Below are 17,356 nucleotides of genomic sequence, written 5' to 3'. Positions count from 1 at the left end.
GAAAGAAAAAGTGACCCTGTTAAAAATAGGATTGCAATGTCTCTAGATAAACAAATTGGCACTGAAAATGGTGTTGGATTAAAACACAGGTACCCCAAAGCTTTTCAATGTTTCTTCTCTGTCTTCTGTATGGAACAGGAAACTTACAAACAACTACAGCAAGTTTCTTGGGGGAAAAGTTAAAACAAGAATTGGTTGTTTGAATGTAACAGCTAGAGGTGTGAAACAGCCCCAGATTTCATGACCTAACCTAACACAATGCAACCTTTGACCTTGGGTGCTGAGAGCTTGGAAGTTTCTTCATATTGACCCTTACCTCTCTCAGCATGAGGAGGTAAAAGAGTTCCTTGAGACCTTAGCTTAGGGAATGATGGTAGACAAAAACAGTTAGATCCCATCTTGAGGTATATCCTCGCACCTGTGACTGGGGGCTAGTAGTAAATCAGAAACTCTTCCAGTTCTCACTACAGGATCCTTGGCAGGAAAGAGCACAGAGCTTGCTTGCATAAGCTAGGCTAGCCACCTGTCGAAGTCTCGGAGATACACCCCACAAAGGTGGAAACACCCTTTCAAAATTCTGGTGCATTTGCCTTCCATACCAGCCACAGAAAACACAATACTTTGACTCGCAAAGCCTGGAAGCAGAATGTAATTCGATTTGCGATGGGACTTTGGCCGCTCCGACCAAAAACCCTAGTGTAGTGAGGCATCCCTGGATAACCTCCTTAGGCTTAGGGTTGAGAAGGGCTAGGTTCCGGTGGAACCGACAGAATTTGAGCTGCTGAAGCAGTATCTTCCCAGTGCAGAAGAGAGAGAGAGAGAGAGAGAGAGAGAGAGAGAGAGAGAGAGAGAGACTTACCTTCGTACTAATCAGAAGTTCCTTTCGCACACAGCGTACAGTTGCAAGTTACAGTCCCTGTTCTGTACAGTCCAAGGTACACCATGCACTATATAACAATTTGCACTCCCACCACCAGATACGGTGACTTCGGTCATCGATGTGTTTCCTGGGGGGTGGGGGGGAGAAAAAATAGACTGAATCTCAGTCCATAAATATGTGTATTGATCTGTTTGTATCACTGGAGTGTGAAAAGAATTACAAAGGTTGGTTGTGTGGTATGCGAGCAGAGCTGCAAACTGTAAAATTCTCCTGCGTACACGTATAGCTGTTCCAATGTTGTTTCATGTACAGTTTTTTCCTACATACTGTATGCGTACAGTGAACTACTTACTAATTTTACCTACCATTTATATTCATCCACACTGGATTTGCCGTGGAGACCTCTTGGTAAAGCCCAATCCAGTATTGTGCTCCGTCTGTCCGAAAGAAATATTTTGTATGAGTTGTGATTTACACAAAGGAATGAGCGTAGTTTGTTCAAGATAACTATCAGATGTTTGGAAAACAAGTTTTATTTATAGTTATGAGAATTTTTCATTACCAAGTGAAGGTTAATGGATCTCAGTAACGGAAAGGACACAAAAAGTCAGTTGATGAAACTGTGCTGCTGGATAAACAATGGTGAAGTTTGTGCTCCTTCAGAAACTGGTTAGGCCTATATCTGTTACCCCCCTGTAATGTCACACTAAAAAGGCAGTTTGTCAGAAAGCAATTTAACAATTTGGGCTTCAAATGAGCCTACAGCACAGCACTGCTTTGAGCAGGTAAATATCAACACGGACAAGTAATAGTCTAACTCTAACATATACAGAAAAGCCAAGTGAGTTACGTCAGGACCAAAGAATATGGAAGTTGTAAGAAACAGTTGCCTCTTTTGCAAGCACTCAAAAAATAGCTCCATAGGGTAAACCTCTTCAGTGACTTACATCCCTGCCAGAGGAAAGAAGTCACATCTTTCAGTTTTGCGTTGGTTTCCAGAGTGACCAGCCCCCCTCCTTGGGACCTGCAGAAGTTCAGCGCGTCAAATAAAGTGGCATAAGATGCACACACCTTGTAAAATCCGTATCGGCCCGGTGTAAAATCAAGGTCTGAAAGGGAATACGGGTAATTAATGAAGAACGTGTTTAAAGGCGCATCATGCACCGCGAGGCATTTAGGAGTGTGCAGTTTATGCCCCGACTTGGCAAGGTTATGGAGGATGGCTGAGATGGAACACTCAAGTTCCTGGGCACATCTGTATTCCTATAGTCGCCTGCTTCCAGTCTCGACAGCGACAACAACAAAAAGACGGCAATGCGCAGTGTTCCCAAGAGTTACGGTTACAATATTTCAGAAAACTTTCTTTTAAAACATTAAGGAACACACACACTACAGGAGTCAAAATCCTGGTGGTTTTCCTCAACTTACTGAACCAGTAGAAAGTTTTGGCAGAGGAGATCCCTTGGTCTGGGTCTTGCAGCTCCACAACACTAAAGTTGATTACAGAGATGAGGCATCGCGAGGTGTTGGTATCGGCCATCCTGATCCAGGTGGTGCTTGTGCAGTCCAATACTACTTCGCAGAGGTTTCTACACTGGCCTGAAAAGTAAATATTTTGATAGCAGAGGCTAAGCCTACAGGAACATTTCGTTCAAAGTGATGTCGGCTGAAAGTGAGAGCAGTCCTACTAATACTCTTCTCAATTACAAGTACTCTGGAAGTTGTAATGTAAACTTCACTATGTCTGGATTAAGTTTAAAAATCTCACTTAAGTCTAGATTTATGTTACAGCAACAGAAAAATCACAGAAATGTCGAATATAAGAGAAGCCATGTTGATAATGGTATCATCATAAACTTTTACAGAATTTACAGCCAAAAACTCTTACGTACCAAAGAGAAACAGATTAGTTTACACGCTTTGAACCTCAGCACAAAATCTGAAAGTACTATTTGCAACTCATGGCTGTTTTCATGCACTAGATAGGCCACAGGTACAGAAGGCTATAAAAAATTGGTGTTTCAACTCACAGGCGTTCTCAACTGTGACATTATGCTTGACATACTTTGCTGGCATGACTTTTCCAGTGAAAATAGTGATTCTCTTTGTGTCGATGCTTGATTTCACCAGTTTGTGCAACACCCCCATTGAAATCAAGGCCACCAGTATCAAGGATGCTTCCCTCATCTTGTCTGTTTGAAGATTTCTGGGACCTGTCGGTGGGTTAAAGTTTGAAAATGAGGGATTTTAAATATGGGAGTCCATACATAACAAAAGAGAAGCCTAAGTATTATAAGGATTCACTGCAATCCTGAAATGTTGCCCCATTCCAAGCAGAAATCCTACTCTGCCATGCTATGTAGGATGCGAGGCATGTGGTCAGGATTATAGCTTAGGTCTCAGATCCAACTCCTTCCAAATGCCTCATTCCCCACAAATTTTAATCTTTTGGTTGCTCAGGTAACTCCCAACTCATCTTTGGGGGGTCAAAGTTCAATTGGTATGACCTGCTTCTATAAAATCAGGCGGTTCCTGTACCCTGGTCTGACCCCATTTGGTATATTTCTCAACACCCTACCACTACCATTTCCACAATCCTCTCCGTCACTCCATCGAGTACTTTTGCCATCAGATCACCTATCACGACCACCCTTCTTTGCTTTCTCTCTCTCTGTTTATCTGATAAGTGAATTATGTACCATCTTGCTAGCCAACTGTGGTGGGTCATACTTTGCGAAGGAATGGTCCACTGTAGACTTACCCCAAAGGGTACACCTGTACTGGTAAACCAGAAAACTAAGTTGTACAGACACACACACACACACAAGGTGATCATAATTATACAGCAGTACCTGACCTTATGACGAACTACATTCCAGTATAACCTCCCACTCCAGAAACTTTACTGCCATTACACAAATTACAAGCAATTACTGTTAGCACTGAACTCTGCTCGTTTGCCTGCATGTCAAGTTGGAAGGGGTCCCACTGGATCAATAGGGTCGAAATGTGTGTGTGTGTGTGTGTATACATAGTTGCTTTGGTGGCACCATTTTTTTGCAGGAGTTTTTTCTCCGCGTCAGTCTTTGATGAATACAAAACCTTCCTTGTTCCATTGATTATTTTCTGTCACGAAAGCTATTCCTGCACTCCAGAAACTTTGTTGCCATTACACAAATTACAGGCAATTACTGTTGGCACTGAACTGTGCTTGTTTGCCTGCATTTTCGAGTGACTGCTGGCTTACAATTTGTTGTTTTCGATCGAGCGCGGGCTCTTGCGGTGATCGGTCCAGAGCATAGCTTAGAAAATATGGAACGGATATTCTGCTCTGTCTACAAAATGCTTCATAGTAATGCGTAGAAGAATTTGCAATGTGTGATTGTACTGTATATATATCATAAAAAAATATATATATATATATAATTTAATGATAAATAATATTGCCAAGGCCAGGAAGAACATTCTTTGTGTACAAGCTTTCGAGTATAAAACCTCATCATCAGGCTGAAAAAACCGACAAGGATGAGAATCAATAAAATTACAATAAAATGAATTGTCATAATAAATCTTCAGAAAAATTACTAACGAAATATATAAAACGAACAAGTAAATACACACTAAAAGGGTGAGACGTAAAATAACGAAAAATTAAAAACACAAACATAAAAATATGAACATAAAACTAAAGTGAAATGTAAACAAACTACCACTCACAAAGTAAAATATTTAACGACCTAATTGAGTACCTACTATGAAATTACACGATAGCTAGTTGAATACTAGACGAGTTGTTGTTCAATTCAGCTTCATCTTTTTAATAGTCAGCGACTCTGAAATTAAAGGTCAGTCTATTTGAACAAAAGACAGTACCCGAAAATCCAGGTCAGTGAAAGGATGGTCCTGCGCTAAACTGCGTTCTCTAATGGCAGAAAAGGGTGGTTTTGAAAGGAAACCTATAGTTCTAATAGAAAGACCTCTGTGTTCCAAATTCTGTGTCTGAGCCAGCAGGAACTGGATCCCACGTATCACTGAACCACACTGCGAACAAGTGAACAAGTAAACGACTTACAGGAATTAAGGTCCACAGGCAGAGTATGCTTCTCTCTCAAAAGTGATCTTATTGTAAAGGATTACAGAAAACAAACCGGAAACTGATTTGAGGAAACAATGCTTAAGTATTTCTTGTAACTTTTTTTCGGACCATATAGCTACTATGACCAAGATTAGGCAATTTAATGTACTTTACATCTTTAGTAGCAGTACTGTACACCGGTCTGGGACAAAACTTTTCATTTAAAAAATTCTTCAGAACTTTGTAAAATACAAAAATGGGATATGAGTTTTCAGAAAAATAATTCTGGAGGAAATCCATATCTTGATGAAATAAATTAAAATCACAGCAAACATTGTAGGCTCTATTAATCAAAGTGCGTTTTGAGTTCATCTTATACAACTTTGGCGAAAAACTGAGGCAATTCAATCCCAAGCCAGTAAAAGTACTTTTCCTATAAACAGAGGTCTCAAATTTGCCACTATTTCTGTATATCTGTACATCTAAAAATGACAACTTATTATCCTGTTCCGTCTCACAAGTAAACGAAATGTTAGGGTGACGAGCCGGAAATATTCAAAAAACAAATCAACATGTGATAATTCCTTAAACACAAATACAGTATCATCTACATACCTACAGTAATACAGGGTTGAAAGCACTAGGGCATTCAGACATCCAAATCCTTTCACAATAACCCATGAAGCAATCCGCATATACAGGTCAAGGAAATTTCCCATAGCTTATCTATTTGATTATATAATTTACCATCAAAGTAAAAATGCCATCAGCAGTTGCTAAATGTAATATTATTCTTATATATATATATTATTCTTAATAATATATGTGAAAACCATTTATCAGTGTTTGGACTTAATAAAATACTTGCAAAAATTATTACATTTAGAAACTGCTGATGGCATTTTGACTTTTGATGGTAAATTATATAATCAAATAGATGGAGTAGCTATGGGAAATTCCCTTGGACCTGTATATGCGGATTGCTTCATGGGTTATTGTGAAAGGATTTGGATGTCTGAATGCCCTAGTGCTTTCAAACCTTCGTATTACCGTGGGTATGTAGATGATACTGTATTTGTGTTTAAGGAATTATCACATGTTGATTTGTTTTTTGAATATTTTAAACTCTGTCACCCTAACATTTCTTTTTGTGTGAGACGGAACAGATAATAAGTTGTCATTTTTAGATGTACAGATATACAGAAATAGTGGCAAAATTGAGACCTCTGTTTATAGAAAAGTACTTTTACTGGCTTGGGATTGAATTGCCTCAGTTTTTCGCCAAAGTTGTATAAGATGAACTCAAAACGCACTTTGATTAATAGAGCCTACAATGTTTGTTGTGATTTTAATTTATTTCATCTAGATATGGATTTCCTCCAGAATTATTTTTCTGAAAACTCATAATCCCATTTTTGAATTTTACAAAGTTCTGAAGAATTTTTTAAATGAAAAGTTTTGTCCCAGACCGGTGTACAGTACTGCTAGTAAAGATGTAAAGTACATTAAATTGCCTAATCTTGGTCATAGTAGCTATTTGGTCCGAAAAAAGTTACAAGAAATACTTAAGCATTGTTTCCCTCAAATCAGTTTCCGGTTTGTTTTCTGTAATCCTTTTACAATAAGATCACTTTTGAGAGAGAAGCCTACTCTGCCTGTGGACCTTAATTCCTGTGTCGTTTACTTGTTCACTTGTTCGCAGTGTGGTCTGCGATACGTGGGATCCAGTTCCCGCTGGCTCAGACACAGAATTTTGGAACACAGAGGTCTTTCTATTAGAACTATAGGTTTCCCCTTTCCAAACCACCCTTTTCTGCCATTAGAGAACACAGTTTAGCACAGGACCATCCTTTCACTGACCTGGATTTTCGGGTACTGTCTTTTTGTTCAAATAGACTGGACCTTTTAATTTCAGAGTCGCTGGCTATTAAAAAGATGAAGCCGGAATTGAACAACAACTCGTCTAGTATTCAACTATAGCTATCGTGTAATTTCATAGTAGGTACTCAATTAGGTCGTTAAATATTTTACTTTGTGAATGGTAGTTTGTTTACATTTCACTCTAGTTTTATTTTCATATTTTTATGTTTGTGTTTTTAATTTTTCGTTATTTTACGTCTCACCCTTTTAGTGTGTATTTACTTGTTCGTTTTATATATTTCGTTAGTAATTTTGCTGAAGATTTATTATGACAATTCATTTTATTGTAATTTTATTGATTCTCATCCTTGTCGGTTTTTTCAGCCTGATGATGAGGTTTTATACCTCGAAAGCTCGTACAATAAAGAATGTTCTTCCTGGTCTTGGCAATATTATTTATCATTAAGCTAAGATTTCTAAGTAGCCGCCCAATTACCGAGACTATATATATATATATATATGTGTGTGTGTGTGTGTGTGTATGTGTGTAGAGACAGAGAACCACATGAAAGGTGAAAATCAAAGACAAGTTACCAAGCGCTTTTGTGTACTGCACGCACTCTTTAGGGTACAAAGTAAAGTAAAATAAAGTAAATAAAATACAAAATGTTTGTAGCTTTCTGCAAAGGTTTGTCGGTTAAAACTTTGGGTATTTCAACATAATTCCTACGTCGTAAATTTCACAAAACTCTGAGTCTTAAGAATTCCTGACTGCATATCCTCAATGCCCTTAAAAGTCTGCCACTGAAAATTGAGAGTTTTCCATGAACATGGTGACCTGAATAGTATTGTATATCAGAACAGACGTTGGTAGCTTTCCTGTCAACATCAAACACACAGCTTCTGCCCCTTGTGTGAACCAGAACATCTGAAAAGGGTAATGAACAATTATCTTCTTACGACGGTGAATTTCTTAGAAGGTACCAAATGATTTCGCTTGTCCAGAAAGCAGTTCAGATTTTGGCACGTGGGCCAGAATATGTCACCAACGTATCGAAACCAAGGGACCCCCTTTGGCAAAAGTTTTGAAGGTCATAATTTCTTAAAAGAAACAATCTTTCACACGCAATTTTATCAATTCTAGAGTTTGGTCACTTTAAGACACTTTTTCATTTCTTGTTAAAGTTACTCTTGACAGTCGCTTTGGGATTTTTTTTTTCCGTAGTTCTGAGTTAGTTACATTGTCTGACAAAGATTGTACATTTTTCTAACATACCCATCTTTATCCATTATTACCAGAACTTGGAGTTTATCAGCCTTTGTAATATGCAAATCATTATCATTTTTTTATTCTTACACATACACACACACACACACGCACACATATATATATATACATCACATGTTTGTATTCAGTAAGCAAAAGAATCTTTCTCTTTCGCGTAGAAAAACGTGGAATGTCTCTCAATTTGAAGACCAAAATAGAGTGATCACTAATGCCTCGTCGTTAACAACAAAAAACAACAATTACCTAGACTTTATTTATTGCCGTTGGGACTTGGAAGTACAGTGCCACGCAAAAAAAATATGTATTGACTTCAAAAAGTCTTTGAACGACGCGAATACAACTCTGTGAATTTATTGGCGCTGAGGCATTGGAAACTATTCCCTTGCTCAGAAATTTATGGGGGAAGAATTGTACCTTTGGAGACATAAATTCGTTTCAGTGGAAGAATGTAGACCAGGTTTGTGTATTTTGTACCCTCTCTCTCTCTCTCTCTCTCTCTCTCTCTTCTCTCTCTCTCTCTTCTCTATATATATATATATATATATATATATATATATATATATATATATAATTTGTCAAAAGGATGATGTGTATCAATTTCATTGGCTTCAGCGTAAACACCATTAATTTTTGCACCTAATGTTGTAGGCGATGTTTCGGATACTCAAAGAAATATAAGTAGTATAAGCCATCATGTTCCCACATTCTGAAACACAACATTCAGAAAAGTAACTAATGAGTATAACCGTATAAGTAGAATACTTATATCTCGTTCAATACTTACATAGAGACACTTCAAATCCCCTCAGTAAGTTGTGCTTTCAGTTACACCTGTCAATTCATCAGTTTTCTTCCATTTTCTCTACGTGACAAGACCATCTCGAGTGCTAGCCCTTATACCATACCTACGTATTTTCCCGTTTCTCTCTTGCAGTTTTAACTTAATAAATGTTGGGTAGATTATTAATCTCTGTAGCTTTCGCTTTTTGTTTTTATCCACACTTCACTTCCATAGAGGGAAAGTTGGCTCAACAATCCCTTCACTATTCACTCTCTGTTAACTTTCATACTTCACCTGCTCTGTGGCCCACCTCTTCTCTACTATTTTCTGTGTTCCCATTTCTCCCTGTACCCTTTCACCAACCTCTGTAGTTTCTCTTCAATATCCCCAAGCACCACTCTGTTTTTGGTGCCTACTTTCCAGCCATGTAGAATTTTATGACCAAAGTCAGAGTATCAAAGGAAAATAAAAGTTATAAGAATGTCACCAAATGGACTCCTGGGATGGCTGACTGATAAGACGGAGATGACCTTTGTAGGTCATGACCTGGGGAGTGGAACCGAAAAGGCCCTCTGAGACCTCGTCACTGTTAACGAACTTGCTGACCAATGCAAGAGCCTTTTAGAGGGGGGAAACTGCAGTAGTCTGTACACAGAGCGCCTCTCCTCTTACCGTGGGGCACGTTATTGCATTGCCACGGGTATGCTGCAATCCATACATTAGAGGCATGGGTTGTGGGCAGGGGTATAGCAGACTGCTTGGTCCTGATATAGTTGTTGATAACACAGTTGTATTCCTGAGAGACATTAACCTCTATAATGGAATTTAATATTGACCTCTTGGTACGTTGCCAAGTGTAGTATATATACACTTTTGCCGTTGTTTATATAAGCATGTTTAAGTATATTTAAAAAATTTTTAAACTTTTTTACACAAAAGGTTATATGCACGTCCCTTAAATACAAAGTTATGTTTTTAAGGGGAATATCAGTTTTTGCCAATGTTAATTTTTACCATAGTTTTAAAATCACTTTTTTATTTGATTCAATTCATAAATTCATTGCCACGAGTATTCATCTCAAACCAGATTCATCATAGCGCTGGATAATCCCTCGGATTCCAGCGCTTGGCTTCAAGCCTAAAATTTCATATTCCATTCCATTCCAACCTGGTCGCCATCCTTCTATAATTGGTGAACACCCCAAAAGGACCCGAAGGGTCCAAGAATTGACAACCAGTGCAGTTCATGATTTTAAGTGTTCAGAATGGCACACGAACTCCATGAAAAAAAAAGGCTACGTTCTTCGTGACAACCTAAAAAACAAACCAACAGGTAGATAATTACCATTGAGACTCAAAAACCTCGGACGATGATCGTAGCCCTGAAGAGGCCATCATTAAAAAATGCAGGTATCATTGGTTTATGCTCCCAGCCAGCGGGGTACGGCCCAGGGAATACAGAATTTATTGGTATCATCAGGCTATTCTTTCCCTTCCGGGGAGGAACGGACCCATGGAATGGACCAGTGGAACGGACCAGCAGAATGAACCGATGGAACGGACCAGCTGAATGGACCGGCATATTTATACCAGCTGATATGGACCGACGAATAAACCAGCTGAATGGACCGAAAAACTGGGCGGACCAGCTGAATGGACCGACGGATATAAACCAGCTGAATGGACCGGCGGAACGGACCAGCTGAATGGACCGATATCAACGGACCAGCTGAATGGACCGATGGGACGGACCAGCTGAATTGTTAGGAACAATCGTTTGTAGATTGTTCCCTTGGTGGATTGTTGCCTCCTTTGCTTTTGTTTGTTTTTTATGCTGGTGAGTTGGCGTCTGTCACGGAGTGCTTGACAGCGTCAGTCAGGTTCGTAGCAAAGCAACGAGCCAGGTTCTGGTTGAGGCAAGATCGACCGATGGTCCAAGTAGCAGCAGCAGGTATCCGTACCTGCGAGTCAGGTCCTGGCAGCAGAGAGCAGCAGAGAGTTTTTGAGGACGAGATGGTTGCCGTGTCGGCTCTGTCGTGGTCGTATAGTGCTGGAGGAGGACGTCTGTACTGTTTTTTGGGGACGAGATGGTTTGCCGTGTCGGCTCTGTCGTTTTAAAAATCCGATGTTGAAGGAGGACGCCCAGATTGTTGATCCTTTATGCTGCGGGATTATGTATTTGCTGTAAATAGTTATTTTACAGTTCTTTTCATTATTCGTATTATGTTTTTTTTTTGCTGCCTGTTATTTTTATATTTATGCTGCCTGTGAGTTATGCAATTATTATTTTTAACTGACTCTATTTAAATGTATTTACTGTAACTGTTGGCCAAGTTATTTGTTTATGGATTTAATCTTTTTTTGTGCTACTCTGGTAATTATTGATTTGGTTCATGTTTAATTGATTTCATTTTTTGTATTGATTCGTTTTTGTACTGACTATTTTTTTATCTTTGTTTTTGATTGTTGCTGCTACTGTTATTTTAATTCATTTGTAGTAATGTTCATTTTGTTTTAAATTGAACCTTGAGTCAACTGTACATTATTATGTAAATAACTAACTTGTATTATAAATTAATTTTAAGGTAACTTTTTCGTTTTGTTCTGCTCCTCCTCCTTTGTTTGTCACCTCTCGTCAGTCATTACAGCCCAATTGCTTGTTTATTTTAAAAACCTGTAGATCTCGAGAGGCGAGATCGTAATAATGAGGCGACCTTAGGCCAGGATTGGTTCTGTTTTGGCTGGCGGGGGTGTGGCAGCATCGGGGGAGAGTATTTTGTTTGTAAAAAAAAATTTTATTGTAAATTTTTTTTTTTAACTGTTGGTGGGGAGGTGTTAGGAACAATCGTTTGTAGATTGTTCCCTTGGTGGATTTGCCTCCTTTGCTTTTGTTTGTTTTTCGTGCTGGTGAGTTGACGTCTGTCACGGAGTGCCAACAGCGTCAGTCAGGTTCGTAGCAGCAACGAGCCAGGTTCTGGAGGGCAGATCGACCGATGGTCCAAATAGCAGCAGCAGGTATCCGTACCTGCGAGTCAGGTCCTGAGCAGCAGAGAGAGCAGCAGAGAGTTTTGGAGGACGAGATGGTTGCCGTGTCGGCTCTGTCGTGGTCGTCCAGTGCTGGAGGAGGACGTCTGTACTGTTTTTTTGGGGGACGAGATGGTTGCCGTGTCGGCTCTGTCGTTTTCGTCCGATGTTGAAGGAGGACGCCCAGTACTGTTGATCCTTTATGCTGCGGGATTATGTATTTGCTGTAATAGTTATTTTACAGTTCTTTTCATTATTCGTATTATGTTTTTTTTTGCTGCCTGTTATTTTTATATTTATGCTGCCTGTGAGTTATACAATTATTATTTTTAACTGACTCTATTTAAAATGTATTTACTGTGTTGGCCAAGTTATTTGTTTATGGATTTAATCTTTTTTTGTGCTACTCTGGTAATTATTGATTTGGTTCATGTTTAATTGATTTCATTTTTTTGTATTGATTCGTTTTTGTAAATTGACTATTTTTTTTATCTTTGTTTTGATTGTTGCTGCTACTGTTATTTAATTCATTTGTAGTAATGTTCATTTTTGTTTTAAAATTGAACCTTGAGTCAACTGTACATTATTATGTATATAACTAACTTGTAATAAATTAATTTTAAGGTAACTTTTTTCGTTTTGTTCTGCTCCTCCTCCTTTGTTTGTCACCTCTCGTCAGTCATTACAGCCCAATTGCTTGTTTATTTTAAAGAACCTGTAATCTCGAGAGGCGAGATCGTAATATTGGCGACCTTAGGCCAGGATTGGTTCTGTTTTGGCTGGCGGGGTGTGGCAGCATCGGGGAGAAAGTATTTTGTTTGTTGAAAAAAAATTTTATTGTAAATTTTTTTTCTGTTAAATGAGGAGGTGTTAGGAACAATCGTTTGTAGATTGTTCCCTTGGTGGATTGTTGCCTCCTTTGCTTTTGTTTGTTTTTCGTGCTGGTGAGTTGACGTCTGTCAGGAGTGCCTGACAGCGTCCTGTCAGGTTCGTAGCAGCAACGAGCCAGGTTCTGGAGGGCAGATCGACCGATGGTCCAAGGTAGCAGCAGCAGGTATCCGTACCTGCGAGTCAGGTCCTGGCAGCAGAGTGAGCAGCAGAGAGTTTTTGGAGGACGAGATGGTTGCCGTGTCGGCTCTGTCGTTGTCGTCCAGTGCTGGAGGAGGACGTCTGTACTGTTTTTTGGGGACGAGATGGTTGCCGTGTCGGCTCTGTCGTTTTCGTCCGATGTTGAAGGAGGACGCCCAGTACTGTTGATCCTTTATGCTGCGGGATTATGTATTTGCTGTAATAGTTATTTTACAGTTCTTTTCATTATTCGTGCTTATGTTTTTTTTGCGCTGCCTGTTATTTTTATATTTATGCTGCCTGCAGTTATGCAATTATTATTTTTAACTGACTCTATTTAAATGTATTTACTACCTGTTAAAAAAACGTTTGTTTATGGATTTAATCTTTTTTGTGCTACTCTGGTAATTATTGATTTGGTTCATGTTTAATTGATTTCATTTTTGTATTGATTCGTTTTTGTACTGACTATTTTTTTATCTTTGTTTTTGATTGTTGCTGCTACTGTTATTTAATTCATTTGTAGTAATGTTCATTTTGTTTTAAAATTGAACCTTGAGTCAACTGTACATTATTATGTATATAAACTAACTTGTAATAAATTAATTTTAAAAATAACTTTTTTCGTTTTGTTCTGCTCCTCCCTCCTTTGTTTGTCACCTCTCGTCAGTCATTACAGCCCAATTGCTTGTTTATTTTAAAGAACCTGTAGATCTCGAGAGGCGAGATCGTAATATTAATGACCTTAGGCCAGGATTGGTTCTGTTTTGGCTGGTCAAAGGGTGTGGCAAATCGGGGAGAGTATTTTGTTTGTAAAAAAAAAAATTTTATTGTAAATTTTTTTTTTTCTGTTAAATGTGGGATAATTAGGAACAATCGTTTGTAGATTGTTCCTTGGTGGATTGTTGCCTCCTTTGCTTTTGTTTGTTTTTTTCGTGCTGGTGAGTTGACGTCTGTCACGGAGTGCTTGACAGCGTCAGTCAGGTTCGTAGCAGCAACGAGCCAGGTTCTGGAGGGCAGATCGACCGATGGTCCAAGGTAGCAGCAGCAGGTATCCGTACCTGCGAGTCAGGTCCTGGCAGCAGAGTAGAGCAGCAGAGAGTTTTTGGAGGACGAGATGGTTGCCGTGTCGGCTCTGTCGTGGTCGTCCAGTGCTGGAGGAGGACGTCTGTACTGTTTTTTTGGGGACGAGATGGTTGCCGTGTCGGCTCTGTCGTTTTCGTCCGATGTTGAAGGAGGACGCCCAGTTTCTTGACTGGTTGATCCTTAATGCTGCGGGATTATGTATTTGCTGTAATAGTTATTTTACAGTTCTTTTTCATTATTCGTATTATGTTTTTTTGCTGCCTGTTATTTTTATATTTATGCTGCCTGTGAGTTATGCAATTATTATTTTTAACTGACTCTATTTAAATGTATTTACTGTGTTGGCCAAGTTATTTGTTTATGGATTTAATTTTTTTTGTTTAATACTCTGGTAATTATTGATTTGGTTCATGTTTAATTGATTTCATTTTTGTATTGATTCGTTTTTGTACTGACTATTTTTTTATCTTTGTTTTTGATTGTTGCTGCTACTGTTATTTAATTCATTTGTAGTAATGTTCATTTTGTTTTAAAATTGAACCTTGAGTCAACTGTACATTATTATGTATATAACTAACTTGTAATAAATTAATTTTAAGGTAACTTTTTTTGTTTGTTCTGCTCCTCCCTCCTTTGTTTGTCACCTCTCGTCAGTCATTACAGCCCAATTGCTTGTTTATTTTAAAGAACCTGTAGATCTCGAAAGCGAGATCGTAATATTGGCGACCTTAGGCCAATTGGTTCTGTTTTGGCTGGCGGGGGTGTGGCAGCATCGGGGAGAGTATTTTGTTTTGTAAAAAAAAAAAAAAAATTTTAAATTTTTTTTTTCTGTTAGTGGAGGTGTTAGGAACAATCGTTTGTAGATTGTTCCTTGGTGGATTGTTGCCTCCTTTGCTTTTGTTTGTTTTTCGTGCTGGTGAGTTGACGTCTGTCACGGAGTGCTTGACAGCGTCAGTCAGGTTCATGTAGGTTCAACGAGCCAGGTTCTGGAGGGCAGATCGACCGATGGTCAGCAAGTCCGTTAGCAGCAGCAGGTATCCGTACCTGCGAGTCAGGTCCTGGCAGCAGAGTAGAGCAGCAGAGAGTTTTTGGAGGACGAGATGGTTGCCGTGTCGGCTCTGTCGTGGTCGTCCAGTGCTGGAGGAGGACGTCTGTACTGTTTTGGGGACGAGATGGTTGCCGTGTCGGCTCTGTCGTTTCGTCCGATGTTGAAGGAGGACGCCCAGTACTGTTGATCCTTTATGCTGCGGGATTATGTATTTGCTGTAATAGTTATTTTACAGTTCTTTTCATTATTCGTATTATGTTTTTTTGCTGCCTGTTATTTTTATATTTATGCTGCCTGTGAATTTATGCAATTATTATTTTTAACTGACTCTATTTAAATGTATTTACTGTGTTGGCCAAGTTATTTGTTTATGGATTTAATCTTTTTTTGTGCTACTCTGGTAATTATTGATTTGGTTCATGTTTAATTGATTTCATTTTTGTATTGATTCGTTTTTGTACTGACTATTTTTTTATCTTTGTTTTTGATTGTTGCTGCTACTGTTATTTAATTCATTTTGTAGTAATGTTCATTTTGTTTTAAAATTGAACCTTGAGTCAACTGTACATTATTATGTATATAACTAACTTGTAATAAATTAATTTTAAGGTAACTTTTTTCGTTTTGTTCTGCTCCTCCCTCCTTTGTTTGTCACCTCTCGTCAGTCATTACAGCCCAATTGCTTGTTTATTTTAAAGAACCTGTAGATCTCGAGAGGCGAGATCGTAATATGAATGGACCGACGGAACGGACCAGCTGAATGGACCGGACGGGGCGGACCTGCTGAATGGACCGGCGAACGGACCAGCTGAATGGACCGACGGGGCCGGACCAGCTGAATGGACCGAAGGAACGGACCAGCTGAATGGACCGGCGGGGCGGACCAGCTGAATGGACCGGCCGAGCGGACCAGCTGAATGGACCCGGCGGAACGGACCAGCTGAATGGACCGACGGAACGGACCAGCTGAATGGACCGGCGGAACGGACCAGCTGAATGGACCGGCGGAACGGACCGCTGAATGGACCGCCGGAACGGACCGCTGAATGGACCGGCGGAACGACCAGCTGAATGGACCGGCAGGAACGGACCAGCTGAATGGACCGGCCGGGCGGACCAGCTGAATGGACCGGCGGAACGGACCAGCTGAATGGACCGGCGGAACGGACCAGCTGAATGGACCGGCGGAACGGACCAGCTGAATGGACCGGCGGAACGGACCAGCTGAATGGACCGGCCGGAACGGACCAGCTGAATGGACCGGCCGGAACGGACCAGCTGAATGGACCGACGGGGCGGACCAGCTGAATGGACCGGCGGGAACGGACCAGCTGAATGGACCGGCGGGACGGACCAGCTGAATGGACCGACGGAACGGACCAGCTGAATGGACCGGCGGAGCGGACCAGCTGAATGGACCGGCCAGGGGCGGACCAGCTGAATGGACGGACCAGCGGACCAGCTGAATGGACGGCCGGGACGGACCTGCTGAATGGACCGCGGGCGGACCAGCTGAATGGACCCGGCCCAGGGGAATGGGACCAATCGGACCAGCTGAATGGACGGGAGCGGACCAGCTGAATGGACCGAGCGGGGCGGACCAGCTGAATGGACCCGGCCGGAACGGACCAGCTGAATGGACCCGACGGAACGGACCAGCTGAATGGACCGGCGGAACGGACCAGCTGAATGGACCGAACGGACCAGCTGAATGGAACGGACCAGCTGAATGGACCGGCCGGAGCGGACCAGCTGAATGGACCGACGGACCAGCTGAATGGACCAGCGGAACGGAAGCTGAATGGACCGACGGGAACGGACCAGCTGAATGGACCGGCGGAACGGACCAGCTGAATGGACCGACCGAGCGGACCAGCTGAATGGACCGGCCGGAACGGACCAGCTGAATGGACGGCAGGAACGGACCAGCTGAATGGACCGACCAGAATGGACCAGCTGAATGGACCGGCGGAACGGACCAGCTGAATGGACGGCCGAGGAACGGACCAGCTGACCGGCGGAACGGACTGATGGACCGATGGAACGGACCAGCTGAATGGACCGATGGAACGGACCAGCTGAATGGACCGATGGAACGGACCAGCGGAAATGGACCCGATGGAACGGACCAGCGAAATGGACGATGGAGCGGACCAGCGAAATGGACGATGGAGCGGACCAGCGAAATGGACCGATGGAAACGGACCAGCGAAATGGACGATAGACGGACCAGCGAAATGGACCGA

General features: G+C 41.0%; 1 protein-coding gene and 1 long non-coding RNA gene across 4 annotated transcripts in view; one reads left to right on the top strand and one right to left on the bottom strand.

The window, feature by feature from the left end:
• LOC136856354 (uncharacterized) overlaps positions 1 to 17,356 on the top strand; it is a 61,905-nt gene that overhangs the window by 9,670 nt on the left and 34,879 nt on the right. The window lies entirely within an intron of this gene.
• The window catches only part of LOC136856352 (uncharacterized), a 43,761-nt gene that overhangs the window by 828 nt on the left and 25,577 nt on the right, over positions 1 to 17,356 (bottom strand). The window contains exons 1-6 of one of the 3 annotated variants that reach the window (XM_067134134.1): positions 4,634 to 4,720; positions 2,911 to 3,093; positions 2,309 to 2,479; positions 1,828 to 1,989; positions 1,246 to 1,317; positions 860 to 1,007 (exon numbers count right to left, since the gene is read on the bottom strand). In XM_067134134.1, coding sequence (XP_066990235.1) covers positions 871 to 1,007; positions 1,246 to 1,317; positions 1,828 to 1,989; positions 2,309 to 2,479; positions 2,911 to 3,067 — 699 coding nt within the window. In that variant the 5' untranslated portion in view covers positions 3,068 to 3,093; positions 4,634 to 4,720 and the 3' untranslated portion in view covers positions 860 to 870. Of the gene's footprint in view, positions 1 to 859; positions 1,008 to 1,245; positions 1,318 to 1,827; positions 1,990 to 2,308; positions 2,480 to 2,910; positions 3,094 to 4,633; positions 4,721 to 17,356 lie in introns of those variants that run through there. The other 2 variants (XM_067134133.1, XM_067134135.1) reach the window with 2 other exon arrangements.

This window comes from Macrobrachium rosenbergii, chromosome 35, assembly GCF_040412425.1.
Source record: "Macrobrachium rosenbergii isolate ZJJX-2024 chromosome 35, ASM4041242v1, whole genome shotgun sequence".
Lineage (NCBI taxonomy): Eukaryota > Metazoa > Arthropoda > Malacostraca > Decapoda > Palaemonidae > Macrobrachium > Macrobrachium rosenbergii.
Note: the sequence above shows the minus strand (reverse complement) of the source record. Positions and strands in the feature narration are given on the sequence as shown.